This window comes from Polyergus mexicanus, unplaced genomic scaffold (genome assembly GCF_030449975.1).
Source record: "Polyergus mexicanus isolate NDT 795.1 unplaced genomic scaffold, iyPolMexi1.0 SCAF_23, whole genome shotgun sequence".
NCBI lineage: Eukaryota > Metazoa > Arthropoda > Insecta > Hymenoptera > Formicidae > Polyergus > Polyergus mexicanus.
This window is the reverse complement of record NW_027223343.1, coordinates 3,362,129-3,382,962: the sequence shown is the minus strand read 5'-3', so window position 1 is coordinate 3,382,962 and position 20,834 is coordinate 3,362,129. Positions and strand designations below refer to the sequence as shown.

Below are 20,834 nucleotides of genomic sequence, written 5' to 3'. Positions count from 1 at the left end.
AAGCAGTGGTATCAACGCAGAGTACTAACGCGCGCTCTGCCTTTCTCGATGAAAAACGCCTACGGAGATGCTTATGAGTTGCGTCATTGCCGAATTAAGAGATATATATAATTGAATAATTTGTAAGGGGAAAAGGCGCATCGGGCAACTTAACCTAGTATTAGTGGGTAGCCTTATACATTCCTTTCAGATTTTTATCGCGTGGGCGATCCAATTGGACTTAGCTATAAGGTGGCCCATCTCGTCGCCTCGAGAAATCTTTCTCGTTTTCTCTTCTTCAGATACCACGAAGACTGCATCAAGTTCTAAGTTTTTAGCTGAATCACACATTTACTTCGCGTCACATTTCGAAAGCGAGCAACGCGTACGCTTCGTCGAGGGCTGTCACATATGTCAGGGCTCTCGCATATTATCCTCGCGAGAGCGAGCTGCATATTTTGTAATTATTTATCGCCTACTACGGGCAACGACAGTGATTAACGACCCTATAAAAGCAGTGATGTTAACGACGGTGATCACTCAAAGATGAATTTCGAACTCGTGCGCTCGCATCAAGTTCGGGATAAATTGGAAAAGTCATTTAATCGTCGGACATTCATGCTTCGCGTGTTCGATCAAACTGCGACTTGCTTCAATAACACTCCTTTCTTCAAACTTGTTCAAAGTGCTGATAATGAATTCGTTCTAGATTGTGTACGTTGTTAATCTTACCATTGTAATAATATTCAACGAGTAGATTTTTGCATACGATCAAGGACTAAACTCTTTTCATTATTTATCCTCGAGATACGTAAACGCGTTTTCTTCAGTCTTCACTTGCACCGATTGCTGACGAGAATGTCTTTCGAGTTCGTCACGGTCTATCGAGAATCGATGAAGCGCTTGTCCTCGATATCCATGTCTATGGAAACTATCTATACTACAATCGTCAACACCAAAATTGTCACCCACACACGCAGTTTCGTCAGCGTCGTCGAAGCGTACTTCCGCTCGCACGGTGGAACTCAGGAATACGCCTGCGCAGTTGGAAAATTTGTTTTCTTGTTAAAAAATATGCGAGTAAAAATTTTGGTCTTAAATATTTAACACCTGTGTTAATTTAACATATCCACTGTTGCATTAATCGAACTCAAATGTTAAATTATTAACAAATTAAGAAAATTCATAAAACTCTAAAGTGAAATTTACAATTTTGAAATTAAATTATTGAAACAATTGAAAAAAGTGTAAAAATAATATTTACAATGTGCATATATTTTTAATTTTACACAATGGGTACGTTTTGTATTATAAGTGACAGGATTTACCTATTAAAATTTACAGAAAAAGATGTTGATTTTATTCTATAATAATGAGAGTGACTACAGACTATCGATAACATTTTTTCTAATTGTGAATTAATTTTATCATTAAAAATATGTTGATTTTACACAAAATTTATTTCAAATTACTGAAATTTATATTCATTTTGTGTTGAAATATTGACATAGTTTAGTGTTACGATTTAACATATCTACAGGGTGTCTATTTCCTAGGAAAACCTAGAAAATCTGGAATTTTCAAGGATTTCGTTTTTACCTTGAAAAATCAGGGAATTCTCATGGAATTTCATTCAAACTCAGGGAATTTTTTCAAAAATTCTCTCTTTGAATGTGTTTGTTCTTATATTGCAACCATTGGCAATCTGATTGGCCAATGATTGTGTGAATTATATATTTAAATATATTATAAATATATATCTTTCTCTTTGATTATATGTTCATTGTCATAACAAAAAATACTGAATACACATTTTTTATTGTAATTTTTACTATTGATGACAGAAAATAAAAATATTATGCAAATGAAAAATGCTTATCTTACAAAAATCATTTGGGGTTCTTTTCAGTACATTTTAAAATTTAATATTTAAAATTTAAATAGTTAATTTTTTCTTTGTATGAATGAAAAGCATTAGAAAAAAACACAGAAAAAAGAAACTTATTTTAGAAAGTTCCATCTAAAAAAATTCTACAATTTTACTGGAATATTGAACAAATTATCTGAAAAGTCAGGGAATTCTCAGGAAATCTTTTTATAAAATTTGGATAGACACACTGTATCCATATAATGGTAAATTAACACAGAAATTTGTGTGGACCGTTTGAAACATACGATATATGTTAAATTTCAGCCAAATTTTCAAACTGTGTGTTAGAATATGTGTCTGAATGGTATCCAGGTCGCGTCTTACGCAAGATGCGCTGTGACTGACATTTGCATTGTTGAAATGTGGTATATACAAATGTTAAGTCCTAAGTAACAAATAATCGGCCAGTCGGAACCGATGATAAAGATATCGCCCATTGTGTGCCGCAATGGTATTCTATTTTGCGGTAGATGATATTTTACACGACTGCCGTCTCTGGCGCGTCCGCCTCTTGCGGAGGCGCATATTATATCCCGTATAGGTTAAACCAACCCGCCTACCTGCCCGACGTGTTCCAATACCTGGCAACGATATGTCAACAACTACTTTCAACTCCGCGTTCCGCCAGCTCCGCGCGTTTTAATCCCGCACGTTCGCAGAATGGCGTTTTAAGGTGGGTATACACTTAGCGAACGAACAGCGAATGCGAACGTTCCTTGTTATCATTCAGCAGATATATACGCCAAAGCGAATGCGAACAGAACGTTCGATTCCCTCATGAGATGATACATTAAAGACAATTCGTGCAAGAAAAACGTTCAAAACCTTTCACAAGACGTTCGCATTCGCTGTTCGCGTTCGCTAAATGTATACCCACCTTTATATCCCCGGCGATATAGGACCGCTCGCGCTCGCTGACACCGTATCGTTTTTACGTCACGGTAATATGTGACATTTTAAATAGCGTATTCGATTCTCGGAACAATATAATATATCAAATAAATAATAATCTCCTGAGACTCTATTCGTTAAACAAATGCAACAATGGAAGGTATTCTAAGAAAATCCTTGAAAGACAGTTCTCTTGGAATAACATTTTTCCCTCTACTGCCCGGAATTGTCATTTTTTGGATAAAAGTTATACACTACAAGTACAGCGTATCATTTTTGTATCTATTTATGATATATAGTTTTTTCAAGAGTTTTTTTTATTTAAAAAAAAAACGCGTAAAAAAGAATATTATTATTCGAAACTCTCTCTCTCTTTCTCTCTCTCTCTCTCTCGCGTTTAAAATTTTTCCCTCTTCTATTTCAAATAAATCGAGCAATGTGACATTTAACTTTAATATGGGAAAAGTGAGATATTCTCTCTACGCGTTTATTTTGCAGAATAATTATAATTTTGATAATGATCCGAGCGAAATGTACATTTGCTACTTTTGGCACGCAATAAATTGTATACGGTACTCGGTTGGAAAATTTATCTTAACATAAATTTAAAAATAAATTGCACGTCTCAAACAGCCTACATAAATTTTTGTTTTAATTTAATATAATATAAATATAAATGCTAACATTAAAAAATACTATGTTAATATATCAACACAGAATGAATACAAACTTTGTAATAATTTCAAATAAATTTTGTAAAATCAACATATTTTTTAATGATAAAATTAACTTGGAAAAAATGTTATCGACAGTCTGTAGAATAAAATCCTATTGTAGAATAAAATCATTATTTTTTTTCTGTAAATTTTAACAGATAAATCCTGTAAAATACGGAACATATTGTGTAAAATTAAAAACATATGCAAAAATATTGTGTTAGTTTTGTATTTTTTTCTTATCCTTATAGTTATTTTGATAACTTAATTTCCAAGTTGTAAATTTCATTTTTAGAGCCTTATCAATTCTCTTAATTTGTTAATAATTTAACATTTGAGTACAATTAACGCAAGAGCAATACGGTAAATTAACACATGAATGTGTTAAATATTTAACCAAATTTTTAAGCGGCACATTTTTTTTCTTAACAAGAAAACAAATTTTTCAACTCTGTTCTAAAGTACTGGATATTTTTTTCTCTCCTTTGTTACAGATTCTTTGGCTAATTTAGTATCGATATTCCTTATTTTATAGAATATTTATAATTTTACTACTAAAAACATATGGAATTTTTAGTATACTACATTCTAATAAGAAAACATCAATTTTCCAATTGTATATGCAGAAATGGTCTCGGCTCTGGCATTGCACATCATCCGGTGCGCCGCTGTGGGAAACCTGAAGTCTCCTTCTCCGACGGAGGAACCTTCAAGGCTCATTAACTCCAGAGATAGCGCGTTATGCTGGATTACGCTGTCTCTTCGTTAGCGCACTTATTGCGGTCTGCTGGTGTGCGTCCGGTTACATGTGGATGTTGGTATACTCGTCGATGTACCCGACTCTGCCTGAGATGGCTCTGTTATCCAGGATGCACGCACACGTATATGGAATTCGATGTAGTCGATTGATATCGCAAAGTCCCTTGGAACGATTTCTTTCGGATTGGCATCGGTTAATGGAGTCGTTTATTTCAATTCTTTTTTTTTTTTTTAAATCAGCAAGACAGGGTATTCCGAGGAATGTTCTGTTACTCGATTACAGCGTATTTTCAGACACATACTTTATTCATATCTTAGATGCATCAAGTACTTTATGGGAGTAAGAATATAACTTGGATCTTAGATTCAGGTTCAGCGTCACTTGTCTTATAATGCTTGACAAGTCCGCCGCCATTTATGGTTACGTGAAACGTAGTTATAAATGTAATTTTAAGTGAAATTTAATTTATTCGAGCTCTGAAAAGGTCCGTCAGTTGAAACGTCCCGAATAAAAAGCTTTTAATTGAATTGAACAATTCGTTGGAGATTGCCTTCTCCTTTACACTATCATAATTTCTCAAATCCATTAATCAAACGGAAAAATAAATCTGCGAAACAGTGAGAGAGAGAGAGAGAGAGAGAGAGAGGTTTAACTCGTTTTGCAAGTAGGTAGTCGCGAGATATGTAACGAACGCGCAAGAGAAGAAGAAGAGGAAGACCGAGTACGAGAAGTGGCTTGCGCGCGCGGCTCGATTCCTCGTTGGTGGTTCGCGGGGTTAAATATACCCTCATGTTGGTCGCATCATATACAGATGTGGTAGATCGAGAGAGGGAAAAGAAAGAGAGAAAATGGAGTGAACGAGATAGAGACATGTGTATGTATGCACGTACAAACATATGCGCGCTCGTCGAAGCGAAAACGGGACGCGCGAAGGAATACGAAAGAGGGAGAGGAAGAAGAAGAAGTCGTATATAGAAGAAGAGAAGGAGGAAGAGAGAAAGAGAGAGAGAGAGAGAGAGAGAGAGAGAGAGAGAAGAAGAAGAAAGATAGAGAGGACGAAAAAGAGAGGGAAGAAGTCGAGCTCTGCTATTACAGAGCACCTCCGTAGCCGCGACGCACAGCCCAATATGGAGCAATCTCAGATTTCCATCCGCCCAAATCGAGAATATACACGCCCGCGCCTCCGCTTGCTCCTCTTGTGGAGGGCTGGTCGTTGTCGTCTTCTTCGTCGTCGTCGACGTTTCCTCCCCGTTTCCCTCGGCAGAGGTGTAGACGTCGCTCTCGGTGGAGTTGTCGCTCTTGTCCACTTCACTCTCGTAACAGTGCCAAAAGTGCCTCAAAACGCTTCACTTCGTATTATCGGTCCCATTTTCTTCCTCTCTTTTTTTTTCTCTTCTCTTCGTTTACTCGCCACCTTCTCATTTTCCTCTCGCCAAGTTCCCTCAAGTTCCTCTTATCATCCCGGAGGAATTTCATCCACGTGCTCGGCGTGTTTCTCGTCTTCCTCCTCCTCCTATCTTCGATTCCATTTGAAGTATCCTTCGATACGGCTGCCAAGAGGCCACGCGAGAAGAATCGATCGCGTGGGCGATCGATCGCGAAGCGTCCAAGTCGATTGAGCGAAAGTAATTAATCGTGGTTTTGTGATTGTGCACGACGATGATTATCGTATCATTCGGTTCGGTGGTGAATCGATTGTGCGCGAAAATCATCGCAGCCAAGTAGACGTACGCTCGACGAACGCGTGCTTTTCTCAGGAAGAAGACTCGCCGAGAACGATACGTTCATGTTGCCGGAAAGCAATTTTCCCGTCACAGGTAATTGACAGCGTTTACAATAACAATATCGTACATATGCGCCTTAAGTACAATCATGAGTCCTCCTTGTGTCTTCCTTGTGTTGCGTGATAGCGGTTTTTTTTTTTAATCACATAGTGAAGCTTTCAGAGATGTGTCAATCTCGAAAAAGATTGTTTTTGCCCTTGCTCGTCAAGTACTCGGAAAATCTTTGATCGGTTCGTATGATCGCGAAAAGATACGAGTAAAGAGAAGTAAAATGTCGTTATTGCGCTTTTTTTCTCTCTTTTTATTTTTTTTTATACACAGTCTTCTGACATTGTTGCTGATGTTTTTACTTTATTGATCCTTGATTACGCGAATTCTCATATTGTATTATTAACATTATATAATATTTGAAACATTTGTAATATTTGAAAAAAAATGTCTGCAAAATCCTCGGCATTTATTATAGTACTATACACTAAAATATGAAGCATATCATATTTCTCTCTCTTTATCTCTCTATTTCTCTTACAAGATATAGAGAGAAAGTATCATTGTGTTATTATAAATATCATATGTGAATAAAAAAAATGCTGAATATTCTCATTATATTGATATATAAAAAATGTTATACAAAAATAATTTTTATATATTATATTATATGAAATTTAAACAAAATTCTTGATATACATATACAGGATGTCCGACAAGTAAGTGAGCAAACGAAAGGTGGAGGTAGATTGGATCAAACCGAGTCGAAAAGTCCTGAACCATTTTTTTTTATAACGCTTAATAAAGGAGTTATTATTGAATAAAGTCTGGTCAATCAGCGCCGATCTTTAAGCCAGGCGCACGTCGGTGAACCATGTTGGCGCTGATTGGCCAGAATTTACTCAATAATAGTTCTTTTATTAAGCGTTATAAAGAAAAATGGCTCAGGACTTTTCGACTCAGTTTGACCCAATCTACCTCCACTTTTCGTTTGGTCATTTATTTGTTGGACACCCTGTATATGAATTATTTAATAATGACAATGTATAACAAATGATGTATTAGGTGTACAACTTTGCTTCCGCCGTTTTCCTATAGATGGCTTTAGCGGTAAGTAGTGGTCGAAATAAATAGATCATAGACGTCGTGCAATAAACTTGGGCATCTGTCAACATAACCCCATAGAAACATTAATCGATTTGTGTCTGCATCGTAAAGTTATTCTCGATTGAAAATGTCAGTTTGCGAGCCAAATTCTCGTCATTTGCGGGAGGTTTTAATTTTCTGCTTCAATATGAAGAAATCTGCGGCTGAGGCTCATCGAATACTCTCAAATACTTATGATGAAGCCGCTATTAGCGAAAGAACGTGTCGTGAGTGGTTTCAACGCTTCAAGAACGGTGATTTTCACGTCGAAGACCGGCATAGCGGTGGAAGAGGGAAGGTTTTCGAAGATGCAGAATTGGAGGCTTTACTTAATGAAGACTCGAGTCAAAGTCAAAAAGAATCGGCACGATCATTGGGAGTGACTCAACAAGCAATTTCAAAACGCCTAATCAGTTTTTTACAATAAAGCCTCGAATTTCGGAAAAAAAAACGGCGGAAGCAAAGTTGTACACCTAATACGACAAACATATTTTTGGATTTAATATTTAAGATCTTTTTATATATAATGTGTACTGTTTTTTCATACCGTCTTTTTTCCGATCAAAAACCTTTCACGAATAGTTTGACGATAGATCATCTGCTATCCACGTGGAACACCACCGCCAGTCACCGCGCGACTCGCACTCGGATATTTATACGTAATTACGGATCTATAGCGGCGAATCATAATCAGGCCAGTGGATCACGGTCCATCGATGTACCGTGATATATAAGCGAATCGTGACGCGTTTATGTGACGCGTTTACATATGAGCGATCACTGAACTCGTCAAATTTATCCATGTTAAATAACGAGATCGAAATTATTTTGGCATTTTATCTTTCTTGATTTTTCTCTAGATAAAAAGAATATTTTCCAAAGATTTTTTTTCCAGCAATTGCATCACCTTGACACATTCTCGAGTATCGCGACTAACTTTCTGTTTTTAACCTAGTTGCGTCTCCGCCAATAGAATGCGGGAGCACGTGCTTTCCCGCGAAACAAATATACGCTCCAATTCATCCACTTGTTACCTGCGTGAATATCAAAGTTTGATGCAGTTTGACTAGCGGAAAGATGAGAATAAAATTGAGAGAGCATTGTAAATATTTTCATATCTTTATCACTAAAGAATATTGAGTTGTAAATACGGAAAATATGCAGGAACATATTTTATAAATGACTTGTATTTCTTTACAAGTTTTTTTTTTTGAAAAGAAAAATGTCACTTTATGACCGATGTTTTAAACTAATTAATATCCTGAATAATATATCCGAAACTTATATATGATTATATATATAAGCGCGCACGAGGAATGCGCTTCAGCGATCATAAAAGCAAAAGTACAGCGCGATACCGTCAACCATAATCCTAAATATGGAGTGAGAAATTTGAGAGAACCGAAAATAGTGGCGATACGCCAACCGCTAAAAATAACCAAAAAATAAATTATAGTTACGCGTTCGCCTGCATCATTCTATAACTGGTCTTCAATGAAAACGAGCCACCTCCCGCACATACCGATATTAATATCTTCCACCGGTCTTGCCTTTTGCCATTCGTTTATGCGCATTTCTTTTTTTTGCATTTTTGAAAACCATTAAAGATTTGAGTCGCGATTTTTATTTTATTGATTTTAAAATCATTCTTACAATTTTCTAACTTACACTATAAAATCTTCAGAATTTAGAATCCTGGATTTTTAGAAAATCTTTCTCTCTTTTCTCTCAAAATTTTAAGATCTTAAAATGTTCGAAACACGTATCTAACACGTTAATTTTTTTTCAAAATTTTATTTTGAAACTTTACGCTTTTCAAAAATCTTGCTCTATTTAAATCTTTTTTTATGGCCCTTTAAAATTACAAAAATTTCAAAACTTAATTTTTCGAAATATTTCTTTCCAGAAATAAAATTCACGGATCTAAATCTTTTTTGATAAACTTTTTTACATTATTTATCGCGGGTGTGTTTTAATTCGAATAAATATAAGATTCGAAATCGCAATTTGATCGTGTGTTTAATTATTGCTCGCCAGTCTAGACGAGTATATTTTTTTTAATTTTGTCATATTTAAATGACGGATCTAGGACTTTCTAAAATTTACTTGAAATCTACTTGCGATCGAATTGACACATCTACCTTTATGCGAATATGGAAAGTTCAGTTTCTGATTTATTTTGCAATAGCTTTAGAGAGGTCTGTATATTGAAATCTTATTTTTAAATAAATTGTAACACACAAAGGTAGATTATCGCGAGACGATGAAACCTGATCGATTAAAGACAAGTATGGCTCAGAACTTGCGGGGGTTGGGTGGGTTATACCAGAATGCGTCCGTTTCTATTTATGCGCGGGAATATTTTTATCCGGCCATGTACTGCGAAGTCGCAGTATGTATAATACGCTTCTCTTCTCCGCATTTACTTCTCTCTTTCTCTCTCTTTTTATTCCTTTCATGCGCATCGTCTCCCGACATCGTTCCTGACGTCTTTGCTTCATTGACTTCTGATTACGCGAATTCTCACATTGTGTTTCGTTAACATTATATAATATTTGAAGCATTTGTAATATGTGAAAAAGGATATCTGAAAAATTTTCGACATTTATTACACTATACGTTAAAATGTCAAGCATACCATATTTCTCTTTATTTTTCATAAGAGAAATAGAAAGAAAATATTATTATAAATGTTATTATAAATATTATATGCGAATAAAAAAAGTGCTGAATATTCTCATTATATTGATATATAAAAAATGTTATGTGCAAAAATAATTTTTATATATTGTATAGAATTTATTTGTTTATATAGAATTTATCTATTATTATTTATTATTTGTATATAGAATCTAAACACAAAATTCTTGTAATACATATGCCTTGAAATACATATATGTATATTATTTAATAACGACAATGTATGAGAAATATATGTTTTAATTAAAAATTTTTATATATGTTTTTATATAATGCGTATTATCTTTTTATATGTACACATATAAATCAAACGATGCAGCGATTATAAGTAGCCATCTGAGAATCTTGGAATCTTGGAGACATCCGACACAATTGTATGATCGTAAAAATTATTACGATGATTACAGCGAGTTTCAGTCAATTCGATGATGAATTATTCAACGAGGTGTGCAACAGGTGCCCGTCGAATGAGACGGGGGTCGTTTCACGTGGTGGTTCTAATAGCGAACGCGCAAGCGTTCTCGCGGCTTTTGTGCGATTTCGAAGCCTTGAAGCAACACGCGATCGCCTACGCGATTCGCTGCCTCGATGCTGCAACGACAGCGAGCTATATCGCGCGTTTTATTATCGTTTATCCATTTCTGCACGAAGCATTCGTTTAGCCTCCATGCCATTTCTCACGCCCGTCAAATCTATGCAACGCGCAACTCGCGCCGCGCCACACGCGGCATTAATCCAACGCTCATTAATACACAATGGTTATGAATTATTCCGCAATCCGCTCGCACACCGGCAACGATCACTGGCTTCGACGCCGGCCTACGCACAACCTTTCGTACGGTTCTCCTCGCATGCCGAAATAAGAAAGTGGAAGCTGTTCGCACACGCTGGCTACTTCCGACCCCGTTTCTCATTCTGTCAAAATTAAGAGACGACGTTACGGCTTCATTAATAATTAATGAAGTCGAGCACTCGCTTTGGCAAACGTCGCTCTTAAGTCAATTTATAAGGAATAATTTTCGAAGTATTTATTTATTTATTTATTTTTTTTGGGGGGGGGGGAGGATAAATGTTTCTCTTTGCAACATACGCTATCATTCTACGAAAATTGAAGCCAATTTCAATGCCGTAGAAATTCTGACATTCGAAAGACGAGCTTTCGAGATTGAGTGTCAAAGTATATTTAGAACGGGCAAGTGTGTTTTGGAAATTATTTGTCAAGTCTTACGTGAGAAAAATTAGCGTGTGGTACTTTCTCATTTGATATCTGGACGTTTACACTGAATGTAGCCGTATGCGCGAAATGGGATAAGCTCTGAATCCGCATATTTGAATTTTCAGGGGGCACTATGCAGACTGAGGAAGTCGTGCCGCGTGCACAGTCTATTGGCATAGATAATAGTCTGACCGACAGCGCCGGTCTTCAGCATCACTTGCATCACTCGTCGCATTTACACTGTCCGTTACCGCCCGTGATCCACATGGCCGTTAAGCAGGAGCCTCAGGAGGAGGAAGAGCGAAGTCGCGATGCGAGCACGTTGAGGTGAGTTTATGAATCCTCCTTTCGCGAATCCTGGCATGACACGCATTATTTAAAATTTTGACTTAAAAAAATATTTATATGTTTGAAGATAAAAAATTATCTGTCGAAATAAAGAAAAAATCCGCGTTCTTGAGACAAGCAGTCAAAAATTAAAAGATTTTTTTTTTCTTTCTTTTAAGGAAATAATTTAGTATAATAAAGATAAAAAAACAAATAATTTTTTTATTTGCAAATAAAAGTATACTTTGCTGTCATTTTGTATTTTACTAATTTAAATATCGTATATTTGCTTGAAAGAATGAATTCCTTTGCAAGTATTTAGATAATTTTTTTTTTTAGATAAAAAAAATTTTTTGTATTTAGTACATTCTTTTCACTGCGCTTTCACGTATATCGATCAGTTTTAACATTCCAGACGGAAAGTCTTACATATTGAATGATACACGAGATATTTTTCAGTCTCCAAGTCGTACGTATTATAATTTTGTTAATGTTTCGGATTTTCTTCTTCTCTCGCGAAAAACTGATGACAATAATTTAATATAAAATAATTATTTAAGCGCGCCGATGAACGAAAGTCTCTTGTGATTTTGATAGTCCGCAAGTGAATGCGATCAACGCCGCGGATTCAGTTGACAACAAGCAGATCGGCCATTATCAAATTCAAGGACTGGAGGACAATCCAACGTTAGTTCCAGATGCTAACAACCGAGGACGATCCAGGTGATTTATAATATTTATTGACTTTGTTTTTTGTCCACTCAATATTTTATCAGTAATTAAACAGGAGTAGTGATAGAGCAATTGCGTTTGATATCAATGGTATGAAAATTGCTTGCGATTATCTTAAACTCGATACATAGAATTAGATATTATATTTATATTTATATATACGCAACAGATCTCAGAAATATTTCTGTCCCTCTGGGCAAATTTCATATTGCGTTTGGGAAACGTGTTTCGCGACAGCTTATATTGTCACGTAGCGCGATTGGCGACAACGGCTATCGGCTCCGGCTATCTCGTATCTTATCCTTGCCATGTCACTAACGACGTCTTTAACGTAGAACCGGCTGCTCGTAACCAGGAAAGTGCTTTAAACGATCATCCGCTGGCGTCGTTCGCAAGAAGGACAGGCGCCAGGAAACTGGTTCGAGCTGGTCTTGTAAATAGGCGCGCGCGCGCGAACGCCCGGAAAAAAGGATTCGCGGATATACGTCAATGAGACGGGCCGGCAAGAGAGATCACCGTTATTATTGAATTTCATTAAACGATCCGAGCAGAGCGGCTAGAGCAGAGGAAGCGCGAAATACGTTCTTTGCATAAAGCGTCCGCGTATTAAGGTGTGGTCCGGAATGCAGTCGCCGGCGTTAATGAAGAAACGATATATAACTGCTGTGAGCGCTAGTTTAAATATATTTCACTCTGTCTTTCTACATCGAAAACGAATTTACTAAATACAAAAGTTTTTTTTATTTATTTAAGAAGAAATTATTTATTATTATTATTATTATTATTATTTATTGCAAAGGAATTAGTTTTATTCTAATCAAGCAGCAAATATATTTAAATTAGTAAAATATGAAATGAAAGCGAAGTATGCTGTTATTTGTAAATAAGAAAAAAGATTTGTTCTTTATTCTACTAAATCGCTTCTTTTAAAAAAGCTTTTGAACTTTTGGTTGCTTTGTTTCAAGAACACAAATTTTCTCTATTTTAGTAAATCATTTTTTTATCTTTAAATAATAATTTTTTTTTTATATATTTTAGAATTTTAAATAATTTATGTTAAAAATTATAATCTTTATTACATGCAAATAATAATTTATTTAATATAATAAAACACATTTTTGGAAGCGAAATATATATTTTTCTACGTAAAAAAGTCATATTAACAAAATGTATTTATTTGATTTAAAACAATTTTATTTTCAGTGTAGATAATATTATAATATAATGTTACTCTTGGCGTGGGACGATTACTCAGAGTGACGTCTAAAAGTATATTTCCGGCTTTAATAAATAATTTTCTCGTTGAAAAATATTTTTTTTCTCTTTAATTTTTGTTTTTAGAAAAGGAAATCTAAAAAGATTTAGAAATTAGGGGTCACTTGTAAATGAACAATAATACAATACCAAGATGTCTACTCTCTGGAAAAACATGGAAAACCTGGAATTCTCAGGGAATCTTTTTATACCTGTAAAAATCAGGGAATTCTCATGGAATTTTGTTGGGACTTAGGGAATTTTTAAAAATATTTTCTCTTTGATAATTTTGCTCTAATACTATAAGTATAAACAATAGACAATCCACCAATTAGCAATATTGTGAATTATGTGTTTGAAATATATTATAAATATATATCTCTATCTCTGTTTACATATTCAATGTCTTAAAAAACAAAATATTTAAAAAACGAAATATTAATAATGCAATATATACTCTTTATTTTAATTTCTAGTGATAAAAAACAAAAATGTTACGTAAGTAAAAAAATATTATCTTAGCGAAAGCTATTTAGTTTTATTTTCAATACATTTGTAAATCTAGTACTTGAAACTTAAGTGGCTTTGTGTTTTTCCTTCATATGGATGAAAAGGATTAGAAAATACGTATAATAAAAAAACTTATCTTATGAAATTGCATCGAAAAATGTTTAAAATATTCTCTTTGTCTGGAATTTTAAACAAAAATACCTAGAAGATCAGGGAATTTTCAGGAGAATTTGTTACAAGATTTAAATAGACACCCTAAATACACCAAGAATACACGTGGCGGTCTATATTACGCCATATGAGTATATATTAAACTATAAAATCTCGTATATATTTAAATGTTATAGTCGTGGTCGCAGAAAATCACGATGGAAGCTCAAATTCCATCATCAGGCGCTGCCGCCGGAATATCTGGACCATTATGAGGCGTCGTTGGCCCAGGAAAACCTGAACTCGTCGCCGCCGCGAATCGTTATCGAACCAGCGGCACCTAGCCCGGCACCGACGAGCTCAACCTCTACCCCAAGTCCTATCGCCGACACTCACGGCTGGCTACAGCGGATAGCGGCGATGCAGCAGGAGCTCTGTCCACACGTCGGGTCGGTTCCCCAATGTCCGATTACTCCTGGCCGTGACAATCAAGTCACCAATACCAGAAGATCCGTTATCACGTCCGCGTCCTCGCAGGCCTACTCCAATACGCCGTATCCCAATCATCATACTCAGCAGACGCATTCGCAGACATCCAGCAGGCCGCCGATGAAGTATTCCGATCTTCCTTACATGGGCGAGATCACCCTCGACAATAGCAAGCCTAGACGCGGCCGAAAGCCGAAGAAGGCTGACATCTGTCATTTGATTTACAAGAATTACGGCACCATACTGCCGGGTACGCCTGGTCACGAGGAGAGAAGACTGTCGCCCCGAGAGAAACAGGATTCTCAGGATCGCGTATCGCCTCACGTGCCCTTTCAGAGGACGGATGTGCAAAACAGAATCAGCAGTCTGTTGGAGAAGCGGCTGACTCAGGAGACCCGACGGAGCTTCGTTGCACTGTCTGAGAGTGCGCGGGAGCAGGATGAGCCGTTGAATCTCTGCATCAGAGATCTCAATCAGTTGAAGATTCGATTATTGCGGAAACATGGAAACGTCTACGAGTCCGGTCAGATGAAGAGCGAGACGTCTAGCGACGGTGAAGAGGTGGAGTGTCTCGGAGGCGCATTTTTATCGGAACCGAACTACTCGGAGTCGATGGTCCATCGTTCGAACAACAATCTCGTCAATCATAATAATAACGTGATTGATCCGATGATCGGCCACAACTCTGGCTTTGTGTATTGGCCAAACACTGGTGTATTCATTCACCCGATGGCCCTGCAATCCCAATTGTTGTATTATCAGAAGGTAGCCCAAGGTGACAAGTGTTCGCCGCGGCCGACGGATCAAACGCCGAGGGAGCAGAAAATTGTGCCCAAGTCAATATATTCGATGATGGAGACGAAGAGCATACCTCAAACGTCGGCGCTGCCTGTGTCCCAGGCAACGCCGACACCGACGTCGATCACTGCACCGCCGTCACCCAGACCGAAAAGGAACGCTCCGTTAAGTCAGCCGCAGAGTCAGCCGACTAAGCGGAAGCGCTCCGCCATATTTATACCACCGATACCGGCGGAAAACAATAACAATCCGGCGACAGAAGTGAGTATATGCAAGTTTAAGTTCACCGGCGGTGCCAAGCCTAGCCTGCAGGAGAAGAAGAGTCTCTCCGTGGACTCGGGCGGTAACTTCCGCTATTACAGTGGCACCGGCGATAAGAGCATGCGCGGTTACGAGTTCTTTCCCAGAGAGGCTCTTCAACAGCCGGCGGGCCAATCCGGGACGACCTCCGCCGCCGGTGCCTTTCTCAGCGCCACCGGCGAGAGAATCCAATCTCCGATAACGTGCCAGAGAAACTCGGTCGGCCAGGATGACGGACGACGAAAGAGAAAGACCAGAAAATCCCTGCAACGCGAGAAGCTGGAGCAGACTTTCAAAGAGAAGGGCTTTCTCATTCAGACGCAGCAGCTTGAGTCCGCAGAGGGTGCCACGTACTGCAAATTTCGACAGCTCAGGAAGTTCACTAGGTATCTGTTCAGAAGTTGGAAAGACTATTTGCCCGGTAATGTGCGTGAACTAAGCGGGGGCAACGGCGGGAGCGGTGGCGCCGTGATAAACGGCGACGCGACCGACCTTGACGTCGTCGATGGGGACGCTGCTCTCATTCCCTCCCCCTCGCTTCCACGCACCAATCTCCTGGATGTGCCGAACAGCTTCGTGGAGGATCATCAGACTCTGCCCCTCACGTGAGACTTGACAATCGCGACGCGTTGTCAGCCGATGAACGGAAGTCATGACACGGTACGACGCACATTACTCTTCTATTATTGAATCTGTTTTCTTTCTGTTTCTTTATTTTGTGTGGAAACTTTATTTCAAATTACATTTGTAATTGTAAAATTCAAGATTCTCTCCGCTTAACCATCGTCCTCCAATTTACATTTTTGAAAACAAAAATGATTAATTATTTTCAAGATATCTTCTTCAGATTTGTGAACCTATGATAGATAACTCTGTAACAGATATATTGCATCTTTTTAAAAATACTAGAAGATAGAAATTGTATGTTAAAAGTTGTGAAGAGAACTATGAAAATCTTTATAATCAACACTGTTTAGAATATGTATTTAAAACAATTTGAAAGTTAACTCTCTATTCAATCGTACGTTATTGTATGTACAACAATATACAGAGTGACCTAACCTGGAAGTCAATAAATATCCGCGTGTAATATAAAGCGAAGATGTCACACGTTTACATCTTATTTGTATATAATGAAAATTTTAAAATTTAAATTTAATCACAATAGAGTATCGTGTCATGATGCGCGTCACGAGGATAAGGCAAACTGGATTACAGCTTCGTGCCAAAGATGAGAGAGACTGGACTATGTATATATATATATTCCGGTCTAGAGATTAAGTCCGCGATAAAGAACGGGTTAACCAAAGAGTGAAATTTTGTGCTCGCCATAGATTGGAACCGAGGGGAGGGGGGGGGGAGATAAATCGTGTTTAGACTAATATCGGACTCAGCGATGCATTTGGGGGTGGTATCGAATGAAAATATGAGACTTGCAACGATACCACGTCGCCACGTCATATTTTTCTAAGCGAATCGTTTAACGATAAATCTAGTCTTATTTATATATTCTTGTTATAAAATTGTAAACATGTCTTCTCGTTTTTACATCGGACGGATATTTACATGTGTAGCGATGCCTTCCGCGCAGCACTGTTATTAATTCATTACTGTTATTAATGCATACTGCAGGTACAAAAGAAGAAACGGGCAAACTTATATATATATGGTATATATATGACAGCGTCGAGATAATTCCGACTCGGCATTACGCACAATTGATTCGTGTCGTTGTACCGTCATATATTTTGGAACAAATATTTGAGCAGCTGTCGATGCGAAATTGCATGTATATTAAAATGCAATGAAGAGATGGTAGGAATATGTTTGACAAAATTCGGAATTTTTTCTATCGTCCAAATCAACTACTGTTTGTTCGATGACGTTTATAGATACGATTATTGTGCTTACATGTACTAGATTTGTTTAGAAAGATTGAAAACTGCGCTGTTGGAAATTTTTTTTTTTTTTTTTTTTGTTAAGAAATATGCCAGGTGAAATTTTCCTGTTAAATATTTACACATTAACAGATTCATGTGTTAATTTGACACATTGCTTGTGTTAATTGAATTAAAATGTTAAATTATTAAAACAATTGAATAAAGTGTAAAAGTAACATAATGTGCACATATTTTTATTCTCACACAATAGATATGTTCCCGTATTATTGTATTAGCGACAGTGATTTATCTGTAAAAATTTACAGAAAAAAAAAGGTTGATTTTGTTTTACAATAGGAGTGAGAGTGACTGCAGACCGTCAATAACATTCTTCCAAGATAATTTTATCATTAAAAGTATATGTTGATTTTACGCAAAATTTATTTTAAATTACTATAAAGTTTGCATTCATTTTGTGTTGAAATATTAACTTAATGTCACTAGGTTTATTAGGTGTACAACTTTGCTTCCGCCGTTTTTTTTCCGAAATTCGAGGCTTTATTGTAAAAAACTGGTTATTGCTTGTTGAGTCACTCCCAATGATCGTGCCAATTCTTTTTGACTTTGACTCGAGTCTTCATTAAGTAATGCCTCCAATTCTGCATCTTCGAAAATCTTCCCTCTTCTACCGCTATGCCGGTCTTCGACGTGAAAATCACCGTTCTTGAAGCGTTGAAACCACTCACGACATGTTCTTTCACCAATAGCGGCTTCACCATAAGTATTTGAGAGCATTCGATGAGCCTCAGCCGCAGATTTCTTCATATTGAAGCAGAAAATTAAAACCTCCCGCAAATGACGAGAGTTTGGCTCGTAAACTGACATTTTCAATCGAGAATAACTTTACGATGCAGACACAAATCGACTAATGTTTCTATGGGGTTATGTTGACAGATGCCCATGTTTATTGAACGACGTCTATGATCTATTTATTTTGACCACTACTTACCACTGAAGTCATCTATAGGAAAACGGCGGAAGCAAAGTTGCTAATAATATATCCATATTATGTTAAATTAACACAAGAATTTGTGTGTGTGAATGATTGTTTGGGACATGCGATATAACTCAATTAAATTCAAGCCAAAATATTTCCAACATAGTGGTATAATATCTTGACGAGCTTCGTCTCCAATTATTGATGTAAAAAAATAGTTTTATATCAATCATGAATTATTACGAGCGAATATAGAAATTATTTTCGAGTGTTTATAATATTAAAATTCTTTACAATTTTCCAACTGCTTATACGAACGTTCTATTCTCGGTCCAAAATGCATGAGGACGCGCGAATCTTTTGTCAAAGCGAATCACTCGTCATAAACACGCTCCGCTAAGCAGGATAATTGTGAGTTGAGAACCGTCCATCGTGCTATTGCCTTTTTTTTCTTACGGCAACATGTAAAATTATTTTATACTTATGCTCATTGTAACGAGATAAAGCCTTATAGCCTGTAATAATTAAACGAATTGTTATCGATACGACATACAACAATGAATTTATTAATAATCCCTCACGTGTTGACTCTGATGATACCATTGAAAAGTATTGTAACCGCAAAAATGTTTTGGGACATTTGGGTTTTTTTTTTGTCCGAACCGCATTTACAAAAATTATTGTTTTAGAAAGACAAAGAGTTTCGCGCCCATATATAATTTATATGGATTAATATGTTACTGACAAGTTTGATCCCAAACTTTTACAAAATTTGAAAAGAGAGAATTTTTTTTTTTTTTTATCAATTTTATCCGTAAAGTTACATTCGTGTGGTTACAATATTTTTTTCATCGATGCGACCGATTTGAGATTCTTCTCTCCTCATATCGTCAAAATAATTTTTTCCTTCCTTGATCAATGCCGTATAAGATTGTAAGTCGTGCAATTCTAAAGAGTGTGTAAGATGAATTTATGAGCAAAATCTCGACTGACAGACCGTATCCGTTAATGAGTTCTATGCTCGTGAACAATTCGCGATTCTTCGCCGAATTGTTTTTTTTTTCTTTTTTTAAGAAGCCGCTTTACGAATATTAATTAAACTTGTACCTTTTCGAGATATCTTCTAACGAGATATTGGCTTCATCGATGCGACGCTAGCAGTGGGATGTTTGCGATCACGAATCATATTTGCGATTTTGCTACACGCGGAGAAAGAGACGTACGTAGACCAAACATTCAACGCACGTATACATAGGATGTCGCACAATTGGCGATCATAATTTTGATACTAAAAGTATACCGCGAGGTCATTCGACTCTTTTTGATCTCCTTTTTCGGTCTTTCTCTAATGATATTTCTAAGGAGATTGATCTTGATACTTTGGTATTAACAATAGTTCTTCACAGGGTTGGGAAGTAACGCGTTATTTGTAACGCCGTTACCGTTACGATTACTTTTTTTCGGTAACTGTAACGGTAATGGCGTTACAAATTTTATTTGTAACGGAAAAAGTAAAGTTCGTTACATTTTTCGGTAACGAGTAACGAATTTAACAGTTACTTTTATCGTTACTTTTTTCAAATTTTTTGATTTATTTAAGATATTATTCTTAACCGTAAAGCCGTAAGCAAATCGACCAATTAGCATTCTTATTATGTTGTAAAAATGCTTGAATGTGATTGATCAACTTATGGCTCTTGCAGACCAATGCGATGACGCGACGCGCGATATCCAATGAGAGCTTTATCTTTTCGGAAAAGCAGAGCTCTCATTTACTACCAGTTCTAAGTACCTTGCAACGAAAATTAGAAAATCTCAATAAATCTGACCTTATAGATTGCCATTCATTAGTTGAAGCTATTCAGCAAGGTTTAAATAAAAGGTAACTTATTAATTTGATTAATACATATGTTATTTAATTTTAAATAAGGATTTAATTGAAAAATATTATTTTATTTTAAACTATTGATTCAAAAGTATTAATTTCAATAGAACAAACAATGTTGCTTAATTTACTATATTTGATTTTAGATTTCTTACAATATTTGAAACAAAAGAATTAATAATAGCAGCATGTTTACATCCAAAATTTATGTTAAACTGGTTAACCGGAGAAAAAAGAAAACGTGCTGAAAATTACTTGGAGGATTTATTGGGAATCCGATCAACTGAAAATTCTTCAAAAACTGGAAAATCTGATGATCACGATGATTTTTTCATTTTTGAGCAAAAAACGGTGCAAAATGAATCTGAACAAGAAGAATTGCAACGGTTTTTAAAATCAAAT

At 36.4% G+C, this 20,834-nt stretch overlaps 1 protein-coding gene across 4 annotated transcripts in view; it reads left to right on the top strand.

Moving 5' to 3' along the window:
* LOC138942545 (uncharacterized) overlaps window positions 1-19,174 on the top strand; it is a 32,801-nt gene extending 13,627 nt beyond the window's left edge. For 2 of the 4 annotated variants that reach the window (XM_070312843.1, XM_070312844.1), the window contains exons 2-4: window positions 11,236-11,437; window positions 12,035-12,160; window positions 14,281-19,174. In XM_070312843.1, coding sequence (XP_070168944.1) covers window positions 11,244-11,437; window positions 12,035-12,160; window positions 14,281-16,279 — 2,319 coding nt within the window. In that variant the 5' untranslated portion in view covers window positions 11,236-11,243 and the 3' untranslated portion in view covers window positions 16,280-19,174. Of the gene's footprint in view, window positions 1-4,142; window positions 6,094-11,235; window positions 11,438-12,034; window positions 12,161-14,280 lie in introns of all 4 variants that reach the window. The other 2 variants (XR_011448326.1, XM_070312842.1) reach the window with 2 other exon arrangements.
* Window positions 19,175-20,834: the final 1,660 nt, after the last annotated feature.